This window comes from Scleropages formosus, chromosome 4 (assembly GCF_900964775.1).
Source record: "Scleropages formosus chromosome 4, fSclFor1.1, whole genome shotgun sequence".
Classification (NCBI taxonomy): domain Eukaryota; kingdom Metazoa; phylum Chordata; class Actinopteri; order Osteoglossiformes; family Osteoglossidae; genus Scleropages; species Scleropages formosus.
Genome location: NC_041809.1, coordinates 2,992,624 through 3,014,137, shown reverse-complemented (window position 1 = coordinate 3,014,137; position 21,514 = coordinate 2,992,624). Strand labels below are relative to the sequence as shown.

The 21,514-nt window shown below is 44.9% G+C and overlaps 3 protein-coding genes across 5 annotated transcripts in view; 1 reads left to right on the top strand and 2 right to left on the bottom strand.

The window, feature by feature from the left end:
* Window positions 1–6,880: 6,880 nt before the first annotated feature.
* Window positions 6,881–15,314, bottom strand: ntpcr (nucleoside-triphosphatase, cancer-related). The gene is made up of 6 exons (XM_018740081.1): window positions 15,184–15,314; window positions 9,242–9,404; window positions 9,060–9,162; window positions 8,579–8,791; window positions 8,079–8,192; window positions 6,881–7,803 (listed from the first exon to the last, which is right to left on the bottom strand). The coding sequence occupies exons 1-5, from the start codon at window positions 15,215–15,217 to the stop codon at window positions 8,115–8,117; spliced, it is 591 nt and encodes a 196-aa protein (XP_018595597.1). The 5' UTR covers window positions 15,218–15,314; the 3' UTR covers window positions 6,881–7,803; window positions 8,079–8,114.
* A 1,555-nt stretch (window positions 15,315–16,869) lies between these two features.
* map10 (microtubule associated protein 10) lies at window positions 16,870–19,766 on the bottom strand. The gene has a single exon (XM_018740066.1). It carries the CDS (start codon window positions 19,636–19,638, stop codon window positions 17,014–17,016), a length of 2,625 nt encoding a protein of 874 aa, XP_018595582.1. The 5' UTR covers window positions 19,639–19,766; the 3' UTR covers window positions 16,870–17,013.
* A 735-nt stretch (window positions 19,767–20,501) lies between these two features.
* The window catches only part of LOC108927126 (signal-induced proliferation-associated 1-like protein 2), an 81,940-nt gene continuing 80,927 nt past the window's right edge, over window positions 20,502–21,514 (top strand). For all 3 annotated transcript variants that reach the window (XM_018740213.2, XM_018740212.2, XM_018740210.2), the window contains exon 1: window positions 20,502–20,720. The gene's annotated coding sequence lies outside the window, so the exon portion shown is untranslated. The remainder of the gene's footprint in view (window positions 20,721–21,514) is intronic.

Sequence of the window (21,514 nt, the reverse complement as noted above, 5' to 3'; positions counted from 1 at the left end):
ACGCCAGAGCGCTGGGCAGAGACTAAGTGGGGAACAGAACCGGATCAGAAGCGTCTTTGTCACGTCACACTAAGAGAACCCGAAATTAGCTGCACCGGGAGCTGGAGAGAAAGAGAAGGAAGGACAGAAATGATGAACGAATGACTTAAAGGTGTGTGTGGATGCGTGCGTGCGTGCGTGCGTGTGTGTCCCCTCCTCCAGAGCCTCCCTTCCCTGCACGTGAGACAGAACATTGAAAAATCCAAAAACCCTGCAGTCCTGCACTCTTCTGCGCCATTTGGCAGAGCATGTCGATCCAGGGCTCCGCCACCGAAGCCCGGTCCGTTTTTCTCACCCGATTTAAAAAGGTCATGTCACTTTTGGACAGGCATCATTATGATGGGCATTTCACGCCTGGCTGAGGTCCGCGAGTGTCTCCGCGCTAGTCTCCGCGGATTGTGCTCAAAGCTCGCGGTGCTGTCATTCGCCGGGGTCCGCGGCTGCCGGTGGTCTTGGCTTCATGCTTCTTAAAAAAAAAAAAAAGTTTGCGTGAAACACGCATGTTAATGGGGAACACCTGTCATATTTTTACTTTTTTTCAGCACTTTCCCAGTACGCTCTGGAGGATGGACTTCCGATTATTAAATGAGCTAAAGCTGAACTTAAGCTATGCTAGAAAAGTCAATAAATAATAATAATAACAACAGCAGGTGAATGAGGGCCTTGTATGATTTTATGGACGTAGCAGACCAACAGAGGGAAGAAAGGAAACTGCGTCCTGTCTGCACACACACGACACTCAGCGCCCCCCCGTTTTACCACATGCCTGTGAGTCACCAGCGGGTCCCATCTCGTCCTGCGGATGACTCAGTGCTACGTGTGAAAAGGACAACGGAACACACACCCCCACTTTTCCCCCAAACCCAAGAGTCAAACGCTTCCGAACCAAAAGGTTTAAGATTATTTTTAGTGCAGGTAAAAGAAGTTGAGGGGGCGCAGTGGTGCGGCGGGTTTGGTCGGGTTCTGCTCTGTGGTGGGTCTGGGGTTCGAGTCCTGCTTGGTGTGCCTTGTGACAGCCTGGTGTCCCATCCTGGGTGTGCCCTATGTTGCCGGGTCAGGCTCTGGTTCGCCATGAACCCACTGGGATGAGTGGTTTCAGACTCTGTGTGTGTGTGTGTGCGTAAATGACGTCTGTACTTCCCAGACACACTCAGAACAATGTTCGCACGACACACCCTCTAGTGGCGGTGTGTCGTAACCGCCGCATGTGCAGCCGAACCGCTGCGTAAACGCACGGGCAGCAGGTACGAGACGCCGACACTAGGGGGCGCAAAAAACTTCAGGCTATCTAGCCGTTAGCCCGTTGCCATGTGCCGTTTCTGTACAATCTCCACTGCATGTTCCGCTGATAAATAATGAAACGCGTCCGACCGCCAAAACCGATTGATCGATCACGCAGTCGCAGCGAGCGGGGCCAACACCCGTAATGTGATTACACATCAGCGAACGCTAATCGTTGCACAGCCGCTGCGAAGCCCGCAAACAGGTTCTGAGGGGCTTTAACGTGATCGATGCTAGGTCCGCCGCCCCCGCCAGCGTTCTCGATTGGCCACCCGTTCCTTCGGCGCCGCCTGAAAACTGCCGTTCAATGCACTCTGCATCATTGATGAGGACACGCAGAGGCCGATATTGAACCGCGCAGGGGGCGAGCAGCCTCCGATTGATTGCGACAGGCAGGTGGGCCAGATTCCTGGCAGGAAGCGAGTCTGGGGGGGACGATCGTAGTTAATACTAAATCCCAGCAGAGGTTGGAACACGAGCAGAGGCGAGACTTTGCCTTTATCGCCTGTCACTGCCGCCTGATCCAGCTGTGGCACGACGACGGGTCGTGGCCTTTCGCCACAGCTGCCGTGATAGATGGAATACGACAGGTCTTGTGTGTCACCAGCCCCATGGGGGTGGGCTGGATCCAAGCCCGAGCCGTGATCAATGGCTTCCTGGGGAGACGGAAATCTATACTCTCACCCTTTTTTTTTTTAAATCACCTCCCCACCCAAAGCCCCTACAGACCCCAACAACTTCTCAGTAGGGTCACCACGGTACATCTGTGGGGGTGCGATTGAGTTTGTAGGGTAGGGAGGGTACAAGGGAGGAGACTGCACACATCTGCTGACCTGGGAGCCTCTAACCAGAATCCAAAGGAGCTGTGGGGGCAGATTAAAACAAACAAGATAGCCCTTAACCATCTCCAGGTGACCCAAAGCCATCTCTACACAAGAGCCACAGACATAGACCCTAAAGGACCTAAGTAATTGGTTTAAAGGTAGATACCGGATTAATTATCAATCAACACGTTCTGTTCCACGCTGTCCATTCCCTTGATTCCAAACAGAGCAGAAATGGCAAATCTTGATCTTACAGTATCTTTCGGAGTGAGTTGTTTAATACTTACCTGAGGGACTCGACACCGGGGACAGTGTTTAAGAGCACGCTTCCCGGAGGAAGTTCTTTCTGGCGAACGTTCACTCTGTCCGCCACGTGCCAAGTTCGGAGTCTGTCTGGCCTGGAACACATTGGGCCATCTTGTCGAACCCAGGCTGTGTGACCGAGCACAATGTCCTTGAAATCAAAACAGTCCGTGTGGGCAGGACCTCTAGGGACCACCAAGGCTGCCGAGACCATGAGGGACTCTGTGGGTGGTCTGGACGTTAATAGCCTCAATCTGACCACAAGGTTGCTGGTTCAAGTCCTTTAAAGGGATTCACTCTAGTGTCCCTGTGAAGGGGGCAAAAACACAGTTCCTTTTTCAACAGAGGGGGGCAGCACAGTGGCACATCGAGTAGCACTGCTGTCTCACAGTGCCTGGGTGGTGAGAACGTGGGTTCGATCCCCGCTCGGTCTGTGCGGAGTTTCCATGTTCTCCCTGTGTCTGTGTGGGTTTCCTCCGGTTGCTCTGGTTTCTTCCCACACTCTAAAGACATGCTGTTCAGGTTCAGCCATAGTGTGTGTGTTCCACTGATGTATGGATGAGTGACCCATTGTAAGTAGCGTACAGTACTAGTGTAAGTCAGCTTGGTGAATAAGGTGTGTGGGCTGATAACACTACACAGAGCTCATTGGAAGGCGCTTTCGAGAAAAGCATCTGCTAAATAAATGTAGGTAAAAAAATGCTTGACTCAAAAGGTGCAGGAACTCACCTCAGGTGAAACTGGACTCTAGTCACTCGTATCAATGATGACAGCAGAGTTATGATTCCCTTGGGAAGAGAAAGTAGGTGGTGTTGTGGCTGTCATTTCGGTTTTTATTATTGACTGTTAATGCAATTTCGTCCATGATATCACTGCAAGTCCCCACACCGTGTCCACAAACTCCAGTGTCCTGTCAACCCTGACAGTTACACAAACTAGGACTCTACACTCATGGCAGTGACTTGATAACAGCAGCTGAAACAACCTGAGAAACACAGTGGGAAGAGGGATCCCCAGCTCACAAAACCCAACTGTAGATGCAAAAGTACTGGAAAACACTATGGATTAAAAGACACCGAGTGAAGAACCCAATAGGCTGATGGATACCAACTGACCCATACAACGAGGAGAAGGGTGCGGACACTGGTGGTGAATATTACTAAAAGAGAAGGATACCAAATGAGGAACCCAACAGGCAGAGGGATCCCAAACGACCAACACAATGAGGTTGTTCACCTATTCTTGTTGTTGACAACGAGGCCGTCGACTTTCGAATATCACAGAGAGATGGATACAAAGTGAAGAACTCAACAAGGCGATGGATACCAACTGACAAACACCGCGAGGAGACGGACACCTACTGATGAACATCTTGGAGAGGAGAATATCAACAGACAAATACCAGAAAAGTACCAACTGAAGAAGCTTGCATAGAGAGGGAAGAGATGAACCTCACAGGTTAAGCCAGGAGTAGCGATATTGACTGATGAATACCACGTTAAGAGGACTCTGTTTGCTAAACACCTCCATTAAATAGCATCCAAATACTTCAGGAAAACTATGAGATACCAAAAAAGGGAGGAGGTAACTTGTTTTCATCAGCTGGTAGAAAACCAAATGACCATGATGCCCTGTTGCTACAGCCTATTCAATTCAACAGACTTTATTTTCCATTGAGGCCCTTCCTAACCCTCCTGATGGCTGCTCCACAATGCTAACAAAAGCTGTGCATTATTATGTAGACATTCCAGTCCCTCAAGTTCTAAAAATTTCTCCATTAATAATGAATTCTCAGTAAAAACCTCATGAATTAGGCATGGGTTTCTTATGAACACTCCATGATCTTCTCCAAAGGAACATCACTTTGAAGGTCCCAGCCAGGTCACCCAGCACAAAGTTCACAGAAAGGACGACTGCTGCTCCTGCAAGGGCTTAGTCAACATCCGGGTGAGTTAAGTGAACATCCACACACAACTGCACGCAAAGACACTAACACCCCGTCAGGGTGTAAGTCCACAGCCACCACATTAACAGTCAGCAGCTCAACTTTGGTGGGCGTTGAGGACCCTGAAGCAGAAACCCCCCCAAGACATAAGAGCTGATTCACACTCCTATCTGCACCCCCATCCACGCTCACACCCCAAGCCACACCCACACCCACACCCACACCAACACTTCGTCATTTGGATGACCTGGCTTGCCACAGTGCTCGCCCCAGGAAAACATGTCTTCAAGAACTTGAGTTAGTTCCTTTGCACCAAAGTGCCACAGCAGAGGGCACGTGAAGGTGGGGAGTGTTGACGGAGACAGTGGAGGTTCTGGGTTGGCACGTAATGCAAAGTGAGTACGAAAAGGAGCCTACGAGCCCTCAGACACAACCCCATAACCCTTTTCCACAGCAGGAGCTTAGGAGAACTGCTGCAGCTGCAGAATCATGAATACAAACACACCCAGAACCTCTCTGGTCCACCTCCTGCTCCATGCAACATGGAATGATCCTCTGAGGGGTTTGCCAAAATCCGAGGCAACCTGAACTGAAAACACACAAAGGTCTACAGCTAAACTGGCTGTATAGAGATGACTTGTCACATAAGTGATACCCATGACATTCTTCTGACCCTCGGAGCTGCTGAATCCCTCTCAGCATTCAAGAAGATTTTGAAACCCATCTCTTTAGCAGATGCTTCTTTTCTGATCTCCTAACAGCTACATAAAGGAGTCCAATACCATCTGCAATGATTATCAGTGTATTTGCATGTCACTTTAGAATGAAGCATCTTCCAAATCAAGAACTGTAAATCTAAATGAACTGACCGGGGTAAATATCTGGTATCAAATGTCACAGCCCATAAAGATGTATCATCATGATCACCCTTTTGATCACTTTTTTTTCCCCTCTGCCACCTCCCCAACTTTTAGCTCATGACCCCTTATTTACTGTCACTTGGTTTTGTCCCTCAGGTCCTTCATGATCCCACATCTACACTTTCATCCGGTGGACATAAATAACAACACACAGAACTGGTATCACCTGAGACGACACACGCAAGACTGGGTGAAACAAGTCTAAAACTTTTCAGGCTGCCTGCCTTAACCAAAGGTTGACTTTTGAGAAATCTCCTTATGCATTAATGACTATCCATGCAGCGCCTCAACCTGTCAGTGTCGATTTGCTTCTGGCCGCGAGCTTAGCTCAACAGAGCGGCCCCGTGAGTGCTGGAGCGTACCGGCATGGCTCGCTTTGCTCCTGGTCATCCTGCCTCGTTACGTCATCTGTCTGCCCACCGTCCCTGGAGGCAGCCCTGGCCCAGTCAACCCTGACCGACCAGTCACCCCACCCCCAGAGCCCTCCTCCACGCGCCCCACCATTGCAAGGAGCCTATAGCACTCAGTCAACCTACTCTGCGCCCACAAGGCGGTCAGCATCCAGCAAGACCAAGGCGGAGGGTCCCGACCCGAGATGAAGCCCAAATGCCCTCGCTGTGCTGCAGAAGACCAGAGGGTAAAAAGGAAAGAGACAATAACAAGCTTCTTCTTCCTCTTTGTGGAAATTTGATGCACAATTCTTCAGTGCTCCACTGTTGCTAGTACAGTTAGCATGTAAGAAGATCACAGGAAGCTTGTGGGTACAGAGACCATTGTTCATTGTTCATTAATTACATCCACAGGGGGAAGCAGGTAGCGCAGCGATTGGAGCCATCGGCAAGCAATCGGAGGATCAGGGGTTCAAATCCCTGCTCCTGCACTGGTATCCGTAACGAAGGTGTATAATTTACACAACGCAATTAAATTTTTCAAAGTTCTTAGTTATGCTGATTATGATTAGTTAAAATTTACTCCTTGCAAAAATATCACTAGTTCTTTTAAACTGTCAGTTTCAGTTTGGTACTTTTCTGCCATTGGAAGATTTTAGAAGGCACCAGAACATTCTAGAAAGTATCTGATCCTAAAATCTACTGGAATATTTGGTGCTTGGACCCGGTGGTAAAATTCACTAATTTCAAGAATATTTTCATGCAATATTTTTCTAAAAAATAAGTTTAATAATACTCATGTTTTTCGGCAGGAGTAGCAAAAGCCAGCAAGTTTTGACAACCCTAATAAGAACACTGGGTGAAATTCAAACACTCAGTGCTGGAATTGTTTTACAACAGAAGCTCAAGGCATCAGCGCAACTGGCAGCCCTACTTGTTTTACAACCATCTTTGACAAGGGCCCCGGCGCATTTGGACGGGAGTAGGTCACGTCACCGTAGCTGAGAAAGGGCCGCCAGTTTGACAAGAGCAGCTTTCGAACACAGGTGTCACAGTGACAGCATGACAAAGTGGACCGAGCTGAGAACTCGCAGGAAAATACATAGACATATATGAGCTTTTCACTAATATCCCTGCAATAAAATCCAGTGTTACTGTGATGGAGAAGTGACGACACGCAGCGCAACACAGTTTGCTGGCCTGAAATTTGATCTCATTTATGAGGTTATGAAGGCTGCTTGTATTCACCGTGTTGACCCGGTGGCACTTTCCCAACCAACTGGGGCAATTCGCACACAAATACACAATCAGCATGTACTGGCTATGCAAACACAAATAATAAACTTCATGAACATGTTTTATGAATGCAGAATGGAAGGATGTTTTGTAACTCAGATTTTTATCCAGTCAGATTATCCGGCTTTATATAATCTGGAACGTACAGCAATGTACAACAAAACTACCACGTTTAATCCACTTGATTTGTTGTGTTTTGTTACAAAGTCTCAGTGACAGTTTTAGTTCAAATTTAACAGTCTGATAAATAATAATTAAGAAATGTAACAAACACAAAAGCACAGTGCTACAACCATTTTTATTGTAACACTTATAACAGAAACTGGCGGGTTTCCTAACCAATCTGAATTAACAATGAACACTGGGAAGGGAAAATTACCATCTCTGTTAACCATACCGCCCAAAACAAAATTGACCCAGGGTCATTCATATTTAAAATGAACCTTTTCTTATTTATACCCAGTCATAAATAAAATATCTGAGGGTTGACAGTATTGTGTTTTTAAATACCAAATTATTTTTTTGCTGCATGAATACAGCCGAGATGCCTGCCTGACGATGGGGAGGAAAGGTCAGTTGGCTGAGCCAGAGGACTCCCACCCCCAGCCTCCATCTCCCTGCTGCAGTCAAAGAAACAAGGACCGGCATCCAGGGGGGACTGATGAAATCCCGCTGCTGACCGCTGGATTACCCGCACTAACCCTTGAAATCGACGCTTTGGAAAACAGCCCAGCTGGAAATTTGCTCCCGCTCCACCACAGTTCACGCAATCAATAATTCATCTCCATCCGGCACAGGGCCACTTCCTACGGAAAAAAAAAAAAATAAAATTACATTTGCAAGCCATGCTGCTGGATTGCACATAAACACAGACGCATTTGAAATCCAGCTGAACTTGATTTCAGATAAACCTGATATCTTTAGAAACACCCTTGTCTGGAATGCCAGCATTGAAAAACAAGCATGTTGAAGTGTAATCTCCAGGTAAACCTGGAGTCATAATGAGGTCTCGATGCACCATCACCTGCTGCATTACTGAAGCTTTTCACAAGAGTGCAGGCTCAAAGTGAAGGCCAGTCACCTGAATAGAGTGCGACTCTGTTGCTCTTCCTCTTGATCAAGCCGCCTGTTTGACGCATTCCTGCAGGGCTGCCACAATGTCTGCTAAAATGTGGTTTCGGTTGCCCTGGGTAACCTGGGGGGAAAATATGCCAAAGGGTATTCCTCCCCTCCATTGCATTTGAGCCCCTCCCTAAAATCCACACATCAGTGCACCTTTTTCTACACCCTGCCTCTTAGTTGGCCGCGTCAGGATAGCCCAGTGGCAATGTAGCGTGCGAAAAAACATACCAGGGGGTCAGGGTTGCAATTCAGTCACAATGGCCTCACCAGACCATCAACACAACTAAACCGCGGGTTGAACTCTGTAGAAAATCGATTTACACCAAGCACACTTCACTCTGTTACCTCTCTGCACTCTGGTAATTACACGCTGAAGAGAAGGCGCACTGTTGTGTTAAAATGATTTGCATTTTTGCACGATCTGCTAAAAGAATGAAAGTGAAATACAACTCTGCTTACAGTGAAGAGCTTGACATCAGTCCTGCCTCGCACCTCCTCCACGAGGCCCAGTGGCTTGCCCTTCGGGATGGGGATGGTGCCCAGGACACAGTGGCCCGAGCCGTCCAGGGTCTGCCTCACCGCTCGGACGAAGGCCTGGCTGAAGAGCTCCATCTTCCCAATCTCATCAATGACGAACACCATCTTCCCACTGATGTCGCATCCAGAGCTCATCTAGGTGCGTGAAGGTCGGCCATTAACACATCAGATGAACGACGGGTACTGTGCCCTGACTTGACACGGCCCAAAATAAAGGATTCGGTGAGGGCACAAGCATCCACTCTCATTAGGAAGCAACACTGTTTATGACCAAGTGGATAACTGGAGCTCTTGGGTGACCCGTTGTGTGAAGTAGACATCTTTGTCAAGCATGCTTGGTAGATGTTTTACTGTTTATCAACCCTGACAAAGACAGAGGAGGAGGAAGAGACGTGTCGCTTACATTTCGGAAAAGAGGAAGAGCCACACTTTCAAAAGCAGGCAAGTCCACCATGTACTGTCCCACCCTGGGTTCATGTCTTCCTGCGGATGAACTGGACGAACTCCTGCAGGGGAACATGACCACAGAGTCACAACAGACCGCAGAGTTAGACACAAGCAGAAGATGAAAGAAGCGGAAGTTACCCGACTCTGGAGAGAGTCCCTCTCTTCCCCGACACGGTGACCACATCAAACCCGATTCTTCTGCCATGTTCCCTGACCTCCTCCGTATAAAACCCGTCAATGATCACACCAGTCGCGGTCAGGGCCTCACAGGCTTTCTGGACCAAGGTGGTCTTGCCGACACCTGACAAAACAACAAATACTAATTTAAATATTACATTTACTCACAACTAACTTACTTCCACCAGCAAAGCTCACATTTGAACTGCAGCCCAACTATGGTGAATTATGAAAGATTTGGTAAACTTTTTGGAACTCTTTAAATACTGCAATATAACACTTCTGCAGAAAAAAAAAAAAAAAAAAAAAAATTACTTCCTCATTCTAGGCTCTTTATGTTTGTCTATTATTGCTCTTATTTTTTGATTTGCTCTTTAGGAAGTACTCTTAGCTTCACATTTGTTCAAGCCTGTTCGTTTTTTTTAAACATATGATCGTCATTGTTATGGGTTTGAGTTTTCCGTTTAAAATATGTAACAATACAACGGTGGGGCCCTTCCTGCAACCTGATAATTAAAATAAATATGCTATTGCATCTGACCAAATCTGACTAAAATATCTTGCTACAACATCTGTCTGACTATCATGCCTTCTGCTAGTCTGGAAAAGCATTTTTTAAAAAAACGCAGCTTCAAAAATAACTGAATCAACCCTTTGCACTTTCTGTCAATAACAGACTGATGGAAACTACAGCTCTGCTTATTAAATCTAAATGCAGTGTCAGAAGACAGTACTTGAGGACACAGGTCACCAAACAAAGAATCCAATAAAATGTTCCAGATAAGAATCAATACCCTACCAAATTGACACTCACATGGTCACGCCACTAGTACCCTCTTGGTATTTCCACACAGCATTCATGGGGGGGGGGGACAGAGGGAGGAAAAAAAACAAAGCTCCTTTTTCACACCGGTGAAGGGCATGCCAATAGAGTGAACGTGGTTTCCAAAAAGAAACTTTGGCAGTGGTGTTGCGAAATTGAACTTTCATTATTCCTTGAGCCGAAACAAGACAACAGAGGCTTGAACCTGCCTCAGAAAGGCCAAGATGGAAACACACCTCAATAGTCAATGAAACGAAGATAAGCCAGGACACCAGTGGTACATTCTCGATGTGCCCACAATCGCCAGCGCACATGTAAGATTTTGTGTAGAACCTGTGTGCTTGGTGGTATCAAACTGCACTTTTGCCTTCTGGCTGTCAAAGACCTTGAAAGTGAAATGATGCAGTAGCTGAGAAAATGTCACACTGCAGAAAGTACCATCAGTAATGAATGATGAACAACCTACGCCAACTGACTTCACTGTTTCGCAGAAGCTTAAAAAAAAAAAAAAAAAAACAAACATTTTTTAATTATTCTTCATTATTTAAGTAACATTTCCACCCAGGGTGACTTACAGTGCTACACTGGTACAATAAACTATTTTAAATGATTTAGCCATTTATTCAAGTTAAGTAGCTGGGAATGGCATTCAAAGCAGAAACTTTAAGACCATGAAGCAGTAGCACGAACCACTACACTGTGTTACTCCCGTGTTTGGATTTACATTTATTAAGATGACGCTTTTCTCCAAAGTGATGCAAAATATGGAGCTACTTACAGTGATTTACCAATATATAAAGCAGGATAGTTTTACTTTATCAGTTCAGGGTAAGTACACTTGTACCCTGTTATTCTGTCCTAATTTGTTTCCGAAAAGAAACTAATTGCTTATTCCATTATTTCTTATTGCAAAAAAAAAAAAAATTTCCAGTATTTCCAAGGTCCTACCAAGTCACCTAAGCGATGTCTAATATGTGAGAAAAATTGTGTAACATTTAAATAGAACCAATAGTTAAAAATATATATGAAATAAATGGAAAAACAATGATGTCAAAGTAAACTTACTCTGATAGTGTGTGTAGACTGGCTTAAGGAAAACGAAGGCTGGAGGGGTGAGAGCAGTGGAGTTAGGCAGAGGAGTGGGAGGCAGGTGGTGGTGGAGATTGTAGTAAAGAGGGTGAAAGGTGAACGCTACATGAAGATACCGGAGAAAGATACTCTGGTTCGGCTCTGGTTCCTCCATTTTCTGCAAGTTTTCATTGTCAACAGCAAGCCTTATCATCGGGCTTTAAGGAATCACAAACGCTTGAATGTTTTGCTTGTTTCTTTTTTCTTCAAAGAGGAAGCGATAAGGTTCTAAAGCTTGTTCAGTTACCATCTTTGTCCTGATACCTCTCTCCATGTCATACTCATATTTGTCGATGAGTTGCATCATTGCGTCATGATGACTGAAGAGCTTATTCAATGTTTTCACATCCCATTTTGATTCTTCTTCCTTCTCATCCCAGTCTCTCTCTTCCCTCAACTGTTCATCATCTAGTTGAATCAATTCCTTGTTAGAGAAAACTTCACTATGTGATGCCAGGATGCTGCAAACACCTTCTTCATCAACCTCTTTCAACACAACTTGAGCTGTGAGATGGTCAATTTCTCACCTCACACTCACCACAGTCTCCTCGAATCTCTTAAAATCATTAACATATTTCGGACACAAATTCTTCGAAGCAGAGTTCATTGTTTGCTTACTAATCACAGACCAGGCAGCAGCAATCATCTCAATGCATTTCCTGATGCTGAACTCCTTTCAAACCTCCACAGCAGTGACTTCATCGCCAACATCTATCTGGGCCAGGATGAACTTCATCAGCTGCTGGAGATAAAAAGCCTTGAAACTGCTAACGACCCACTGATCCATGAGTTGCAGCAATGATGTAGTGTTGGGAGGCAAGAATACTACATAAACATTATTGCCATAATCCTGAATGTCAGTGGGGTAACCAGGAGCATTGTCAAGGATGAGAAGAACTTTGTCATCCAGGTTATTCTGCCTGCAATAGTCTTTTATAAAAGGGCAAAAATAAGTCTTGATGTAGTCAACAAAGACCTCAGGAGTCACCCAAGCCTTTCTGTTGGAGCGCCAAAAGACAGGCAAAGAACTCTTTACTATGCCTTTTAAGGCTCGAGGATTTTCAGAGTAGTAGACAAGAAGGGACTTCAGCTTGACATCTCCCTCTACATTGCCTCCCAGCAAGAGCGTGAGCCTATCCTTTGATTCCTTGTGCACCTTTGTCTTTCCCTCTACCTTGGAGACGAAAGTGTACGATGGCATTCTCTTCCAAAAAAGCCCCATTTCACCCATACTGAAGATTTGCTTGGCTGTATAGTTGCCCTCATCAATGATTTTTTTGGAGCTCTTGGGGGAAAGAAAATGCAGCATCACTATCAGGTGGTTGCGCTTCACCCCGTACCTTGAAGTTATGCAGCATGGCGCGATTTTTAAAATCGCTCAAACCACCCGGAACTTGCTTTAAAATCTATCTCCTCCACCATCTCATCACCCTCCTCCAGCGCTGCCTTCTTTAGATCTGCAAACATACTTCAGGCTTTTTCTTGAATAAGCACAGTGGATAGCGGAACACTTCGATCACCACGCGAATTTATCCGCTGCACTAAAAGCTTTTCAAGCTTATCGCAGATTGCATGGTGCCCATGTGTGAGTTTCATTAACTTATCGCCTACCACCACATTCTCAGCTCTTACTTTTATTTGGTCCCTCATAGAATAAATACTTTGTACTGTAGTTTTAGACAAACCTAATGCAAGAGAAATATCTTTCTGTCTTTCACCACACTCTATACGCTTTAACACTTCTAACTTTTTTTTTTCTAAATTATGAGCGACTCGCGCTCGCTTTGCCTTTTCCTCCTTAGGAAACACTTTCTTTAACTTCTTTTCTTCTTTAGAACCCATTTTTTTTGTAAAAATACAGCAGTATATGTCACATTCAAATAAATGAAAAACTAAAATATTAAAGCATGATGGTGCAAAACAAAGGATGCAAACACAAACCAGCGAGTATGGAAGCCAGGATACCGAGTGCCAGAATAAACCTGAGAGTCTGGATACATTGTTCTCAATGCAATGCACCTCACAGTCTCTCTCACACTAATATTTGGCGCATCTTTAAAATGGCATCTCGGTTTATTGCATCTATTCGAATGTTGAGGGGCCCAAACCACATGTCGCAGACTGGATAAATGAAAATGAGGACCAACTAACAGTAAGGGATACTAATAACTGTGGGCCGGATACAATAAAAATTATATTGGGAAATCAAACAATTGGGCATGAGCATACCTCGATCGAAGGCACTACAGTTAAGAATGAGATTCAAACCCGGGTCTTTCGATATCAAGGCAATAGACTCTTGCCACTATGCTGCCGGATGCCTCCAAATTTAGACATATTTGATCTCTGAAAAATAACCTAGTTCTCATGTTCAGGTTTCCTTTTTGAATAATGCAACAGGTTGTGTTAATGTAAAAACTCTGCAAAACCACACACACTAAGATGACCCCCAACACCACCTAGTTCCTCATATGTCTGCAAATGCACAGCATGAAGCACACCCCCTAGTCCCCTCTTGAGGACATTCTGCATACTACCCCTGTTCTAATGATTTCTCTTATGGAAAATACACACACACACACACACACACACACACACACACACACACACACACACACACACACACACACACACACACATTTTCAGAACCGCTTGTCCCATACGGGGTCGCGGGGAACCGGAGCCAACCCGGCAACACAGGGCGCAAGGCCGGAGGGGGAGGGGACACACCCAGGACGGGACGCCAGTCCGTCGCAAGGCACCCCAAGCGGGACTCGAACCCCAGACCCACTGGAGAGCAGGACTGCGGTCCAACCCACTGCGTCACCGCACCCCCTTATGGAAAATATTGAAAACCAATATGAAGTGCAGTAGCACAAAAGAGCATAACTCCAATTTTGTGGGGCACTGTGAGGAATTTACTTGCTTTTCAACCTCATTTCTTTTTCATCCTCAGCTATCGATTAGTCAAACATCAAAATTCACCTAATATCCACGTTTTTCCCTGTAAAGAACCATTTTGAGTTCTTAATGAGGTATTTGTGGGCTGTTTTCTTCCATGGAAAGGCTTGTACCTGTTGTCAATTCTCTAATACAACCTGGAAGAACGACAAGGCAAAGCAGGACCTTACATGCATTTGACACCCCATGTCAGCTGCCCCAAATTTTCAGAGTAAAGAATTAAAAGACTTTTGAGTCTCAATAACTCATCTAAATGCACTGAAGGCCATCTGAGCAAATGAGTGACATCAACCGTGTCCTTGGTCACTCAAGATGCTACCAGAGACCTTCTGGAAATCTTCTCTTCCAACAGCAGAGTATCAGCATGACCTGCTGAACAGACTACAGTGAGAATGTTGAGAGGCCCAAACCACATGTCGCAGACTGGATAAATGAAAATGAGGACCAACTAACAGTAAGAGATATTAAATAACTGTGGGCCGGATACAATAAAAATTATATTGGGAAATCAAGCAATTTGGGCATGAGCAGCCAATGGAAAACCTGTTTACTGTTTCTTATTCTTATGTGTAAGCGCTCATATCAGTTTATCACATTTTCTTCTTTACGGCGCTTCAGCGGATCTCCGCACTCCACTGCCCTGTATGTACCGTGTTTACTACAGTAATTTACACATCTCTGCGCGCAGTGTCACTCACTCACTGTGTGTGTATGAAACGTTAGGGAACGAGCAGCTGAAGCTGAAGTGACATGATTTGTACATAGGAAGACCCTCGGAAACAAAGATGAAAGCACGACGAGAAACGACCAGAACAGAAGAATGACATAATTTATGATGTAGTAAAAACACAGTAACCCGGCCGGCGCCGGTATAACGAAGCGACTGCCGCTGCTGACAACCGTGGCGTGGGTCTACGCAGCCGGGTTGCTTTCATAACTTTCATCAGTTTCAAACAGTAAACTTAAACAGCCATGCCAAAGTCATATTTACCCGGGGGTCCTGTCAGAAAAACGTGTTTAAACATTCCTCATTCGTTTTTTTTAGACACCGACCGATCGCCGCCACATAATCCTACGTAACATCCTCGCTGCCACGCCGACGTCCGGAATGCGCGAGGACGCGCACGCTACAGGGGCACGTGCACGTTCGCTTCGTTTAAAGGCGGGAGGCCTGAGGGGCGACTTGTAACGAGGCGAAGCCCTCTAAATTTTATTTATTTATTTAAATGTTTCTATGTACAAAACGATAAGGCAGAGCAAAATGTTCTCTCAGCGAATAAACCACCCTTCCAAGGTACAGATTTACATTTATCGAAAAGTGTAAAATGCCCTTATCTAAACTCAGGTGAACAGTCAGTGACAGTCAACCTGCTGCAAAAGTGAACACTCTGAGGTAAATTTTTCACTCGGTAGGTTGGAATTTGGCACATTTCTGTACGATACATTTATGAAGCACTATAAATATACTGTTTGTCTTAGAAAGTGGACTGAATCATTCTTACATTTTTCTTTTTGTTTCTGCTGTTGCTGAAAAGCAGTTTGCTAGTATGTGCGATGCCAAGACAGATCATTTTCATTTACACGTCCTTATTTAGGTCGCCCCGCCGTCATTACTGTGCATATGAAGAATTAGATTATTGTTATTACATGAGTGCAGCGATCTGTGCAGAAGGCCGAGAGCTCATTGTTGTACTGGAAAAGGGCCATGAACAGCGGGGGGAGAAAGAAGATGAAGGATTGTCAGGGTGGGGGATGGGATGCCTGCTCATTATTCTGTTAAAGAGAAAACGAGCGGAGAACACTGACCTCATTATTATTATTTATTCATTTTCCTGACACTTTCATCATGACCCTCCCTCAGGACAAGCAAACGAAAGCTGGATCTGACACTTTTCTACAAGGCAACTTAGACTGTGAGGTAAGTATACTATGTGTGTACAGTGATTTACCCATGGCATTTATACAGCAGGGTCATTTTTACTCATTTTATCAGTTGAGGGTAAATGCCATGATTAAGGGTAATACAACAAGAGCAGAGATTTGAACATAGCTCTTTCAAATTCAAGGAAACAACTCTCACCACTAAACCCCCTCCTACATGGAAGACCATCTGCTGTAATCACATCTTAAAATCCATCTACTTGCTATTTCTGTTCAGTGAAGGCAAAATTCATTTCAATTTTGGAGAATAATAAGTCAATTTGACTAAAAAATAGGCTTTATTTGAGTCAAAACAGTGCTTGCAGACTAATAGCTCTGAAGTCCAAAGACATGCTGTTCAGGTGGATTTGTGACTCTAAAATCACCCATAGTGTGTGGGTGCTTATCAGAAAAGTGTTTCACTGGTAGATGGATGAGTGACTTTGTAAGTAGTGTATCTAGCATTAAAGTAATTAAATGTAATGTACACTTGTCCTTCACTGGAAAGTGAAGCCTTATTTTACTTTAGTTACACTATACTCACTACACAGTTTTAGTAGAAACTTGTCTCTTGGATTATTTGGAGGGAAAAATTAACACAGTGATGCCAATAATTCAGTTTCAACATGAAAAACATTGTTTTTCAGGATTGTGATTCCAAATAAACTATTTTGCCAAGAGATACTCTTAATTATTTATCTCACTAGGATTTAAGTTTCCACACTAACTCAATTTATAACTCCATTTATCCATTTTTAACTAAACATCTGAGGTTACTTTGTTTTATACGCAGCCAAATCATCTTGAATTGCCATTTCCTTTAAAGACCTTTACACTGCATGATACCTGGAAGACAGACACCTGAAAACATGACACATCAACCAGGGATTAAATGGCTGCTTCAGAGTGTGTAGCCTGGGAGTTTGTTTATCACAAGCTCAGAGATGTGACGGTATTTATTTTCAAACCCTAAGGAGCCCAGTTCATCTTCCATTTCCTCGTCCTCGTGTTCTGTCAAGCTAATCTCTGAACCAGGCGAAGGGACAAACTGGGGATCCGAGTCACTGGTATATCTGCAGGAATATAAGACTGATGGTGTATCTCTGAAGCGGTCAGATTGTTGACTTGTAGATCCTCCAAGGTCACGTGGGTTGGAAGGACCCTCAGCAGCTTCTTCTGAATGCTGGAACCTGTACTGATGCCTGGCCCGAACAGACTCCGGACCACTAACGCTGTCGTCTGATGACTCTGACCGGGCTCTGATAAGGTATGTTCCTTTTAGGGAGCGCTGGGGAGATACATCTGCTTTGATGAGGGTGGAAAGAGCTGCCTCTTGACCACTCTGAGGGCCACTGCCCAAGTTGAAGCGGTCCTCCGAGACTGCTCGTCTACTGCTGATCAAGGCAGGTTCGGGGCTGCTGTGGAAGTCCGGAGAGGAACCCTCGGTGGTCTCAAAATCATCTGGGTACTCAACGTGCTCGGAATCAGAATACTTGTGAACCGGGCTGGTGACAGTGCTCCCTTTCTCATCTAAAAGAATGCTATGAGCAGTGAGGTTTACTGTACAGGACTGAGGCTGACTGACATCACTCCAGGATTCCTCATCATTGTGGTCTGAGTTTTGGCTGAAGACATGGGAAATGTCAACAGTCATTTTTTTGTCCTCTTCATAATGTGATGATTTCTTTTCTGGACTTCCTTTTGAAACATCATCAAGAGAAGAGAAGGACTGAGTGTTGCATTCAACACCTTCGCTTACAGGGGAAGGACTTTGACCTTGTTTGGTCCAGGGCTGTGATTGGGCATGGTCTTCCTCGGGGACATGCATCACTCTACTGTTCATTAACGTTTGATCATTTTTGTCCAGCTTAGCTATCCTGTTAAAAACCTCTCTCCTCTTAATGCCATCAGGCTTCTGAGTCTTCCTTGTTTTTGCACCAGAATGATGGCTGACATTCTGTGTTGTTCGCTGTTCCTGTGCCTTAGGGTGCTGCTCCTTGTATTCGTGCACCTTCAGTAGTTCAGGGTTGGTGCGCAGCATCCTCAGCCGGACAGTGTTAGTCAGTCTGTACACCAACTTTGTTCTGGGGATAGAGCCTGTTGTTCTCTTGGCTTGCTTTGGTCTCTGCCACTTGACTTTCTCCATTTTCGGGGGGGAGGCAGACATAGAGGCAGCAGAGCACCCAAAGCACTTGTTGGTTCTAATTCTGGGGCTGGGTGACCTCCTGCCTCTTGGTGTGGAAGAAATAGCAGCACTGGGTATCTGAGGCTTGGACTGATCCTCTGGGGCTGCTGTGGAAAATTGCTGAGGTTCAGGTTTGTACAACGGGGTCAGGTTTGGGTGGTAAGAAAAGTTCTGCTGCTGGGGCTGGATGTTCAGCTGAGAGAGCTCTACAAGAAGAGCATTCAGTAATGGCAGCTGTCTTATAGTATCCCCAGGGGTCAGCAGTGGAGCAAGTGTTGGTCTCCTGCTTTTAGTTTTATCCACAGACTGGCAAAGATAACTCTTTGGTGGGTCGCCACCTGCATCCTTTTCTTCCTCTTCTGAAAAATGATCCTCAGCACTGAAGCCTTCCATAGTTGTGTTTACCGACGTGTATCTATTTGAGTTATGTTCCTCTAGTCTCTTTACCGGACGGCTATAATACAAAGGAGGAGGATAAAATACAGCGAGATTTGTTTCACTGTCAAAGGTTGGCCGAAATACTTCAATGGTCTTTGCTTTTTTTATTGTTCCTTCAGTCTGAGTTCCAGTCGACTTAAGGCTCTCCATTTTTGCTTTTGATTCTGAAACTATAATGTCAGTTTGCTTTCCTTCTAACTCAACTTTCTGTAAAAGCACTGAAGAGCACTCAGGTTTTGGTTGCAAAATTACTCTGGCCTCTTCAACATCATTTACCCTGGTATCTGCAAAGCGTGTCCCCTCACCTTTTCCTTGTGCAGAACCTACTTTATAAATTTGGCTTTCAGGAATATGTGGTATTAAATTCCCCCCCAGACTTAAAAGTTTATATCCCAATGAAATGTCCCCGATTTTCTCCCCCATAAGGTTGCACACTGCAACGAGAACCCTTTCTCCATGAGCAGATGGAGTAGAAATACCACGCTCCGCGACATCTGCTTTGATCCTTTCAGTTAGTTTAGCTAAAGGGACTAAAGACCCCCCAACAAATTTTGGAATTTCGCTGCTTATGTCCAGCACCATCGTGTAGAGAGGGGTGTTGGACAGATGCAGGTGAAGCGAGTCGAGACCTATTTTGAACAAGCATGACTTTCCCCGGTGAAAACTGTACTCAGAGGTTCCACCTTGGGGCTGGAGCATAAGATCACACCCCAGGGTGTTTTCTTTTTCGCTGTCTGAGTCATGCTGACCCTCAGGTTCCCCCGCGTCCCTCGGATAAATGAGAAGGGTGGGAAAATCCAGAAGTCGAACCCCGAGCGCAGGCTTCAGTCTTTTCCCTTTCACGAGTTTGTCGAGGCGCACGTACTCCACCAGCAGCTCGAATGAAAAAAGGGTTTCAGCCATTTCTCACGATATATACTTACTGAGTATGTCACTCTAACAGCCTATAGCTCACGAGTTTCAATTCAGACTGAATTCATCGCTATTTGTACAAGCGACATTCTAAAGAAAACAAATCCACAACGAATGGCGTCGTGTCGCAAGTTATTTTGCGCATTCTGCGTCACGAAGGCGCACTGATTTCTGGGGTTTGTAGTTTAAACAGCAGATTTTGCGCATTACATGACATTTGAAGCAGTAACGAAAAGCCATGATTAGCACTTAATTCAGTGACTGCTTGTACAGTATATATGCTTTCTTCACCTGAATCGGGAGCTTATCCATAGAAACTATTAGGAAAGTAGCATTGATTTAAAATGATTTAAGTTCTCTACGCTTTACAATAATTTATTCGTTTGACTAAGGTTTTTTTTTTTTACATTTATTTGCTTACAGTAAAATTGAACCATTTATATAGTTGGGTCATTTTTACTCTATCAATTTAGAGTAACTACTGCACCTTGATCAAGGGTACTACAACAAGGGGTGGGATAATAATTAATTTTTTTTTTTACCAAATAATGTAAACAATTAAATAGGTAAATTACAGAAGACGTGAGGTATATAAATGGGAAGAATAACACTTTATAAAAAAAAAAAAGGAGTCAATGAAAGGTGGGATATTTTAAAAGCCACGTTTTCTGTCTTTCGTTTTGAGCGCAGTCATACTGTAAGGGGTCCGAACACGAACTCTCGGGGTCCTCTTGCCTGTCAATGGGCAGGAAGTCCTGACCACGACGTAAAATCACACCGACCGGCGCGCCACTGGGGGTCCCGGTGGGCGCGCGGCGGTGGGCGGAGCTCCGGCTCGGCCGCGGAGTCCGAGTCAGAGCGCGAGGCAGAGCAGGGCTCAGTGAGGCAGGGTGAGTGCTGGTGCTGATGGGGATCGCACACTGAGAGTGTGACACACGTACGATACACACGCGCACGCACACGGACACGGACACGTACTGGCACACTCAGTGACACAGTCGGAGCGCCGCGGACGTCGCGAGGCCCCCTTTTTTCTCGGAATAATGCGAGTTTCTTCATGGCTGTCGGAGGAGGTAAGATCACACACTCCTTGTGGTTTAACATCTTCGTTGAGAACTGCCGGGAGCAGGACAAGGAGGGCTCAACTTTTACCGCAGCTGTGAGTGTCCAGTGTCTCTTTTGGGACAAGACATAATATCAGTTTTGCTCGTTACAATGACATAATTATTACACTACAAAAGGGTTCGGCATGGTTTGAACTTCGGAGCAACCCGGTAGTTTAGAAGAGGGATCCAAAAAGTGCAGGGTTATTACTAGAAAATCTGTGTTGGAAATGGACGGGATGTCATTGTTGTGAGACACTGCGTAAAACTGTCTTAAACGGTTTATGAAACAAAGTATCAAACAAAGATTGTAACACTGCATTAAACAAATATTGTAACATTTTTTACCAGTGCATCAAAGAAACGGTGATCAGAGTGTATAAAACATCAAATACTCACTGTATGAAACAGAGTGTAAAGCAGTGATATGTTCTGTAGAGTGTGATACACTGTTTTGATGTTTCCTCGTATGGTACGGTGTTTGTTCTATTGTTTATCAAACACACACTGCAGTAGTAGTACTAGACTGTGTGCCACACTGGACAGAACTATTTCATTTGCAGGATTTTGGTGTTATCATCTCAGAAGGTGTACTGTTAGTGCGCTGTAGATTGCTCGTCGACAATATATATTTTTTGTGCTAAAAGCTATTTTTTAATTTCTTGCGATTACGATAAATATGAAAGTAGGCTACTCTATTAATGAGCTGAACGCATTAATTGTTTTCACACGTATCTCAAGGAGACAGTAAACATTTTTAGCTT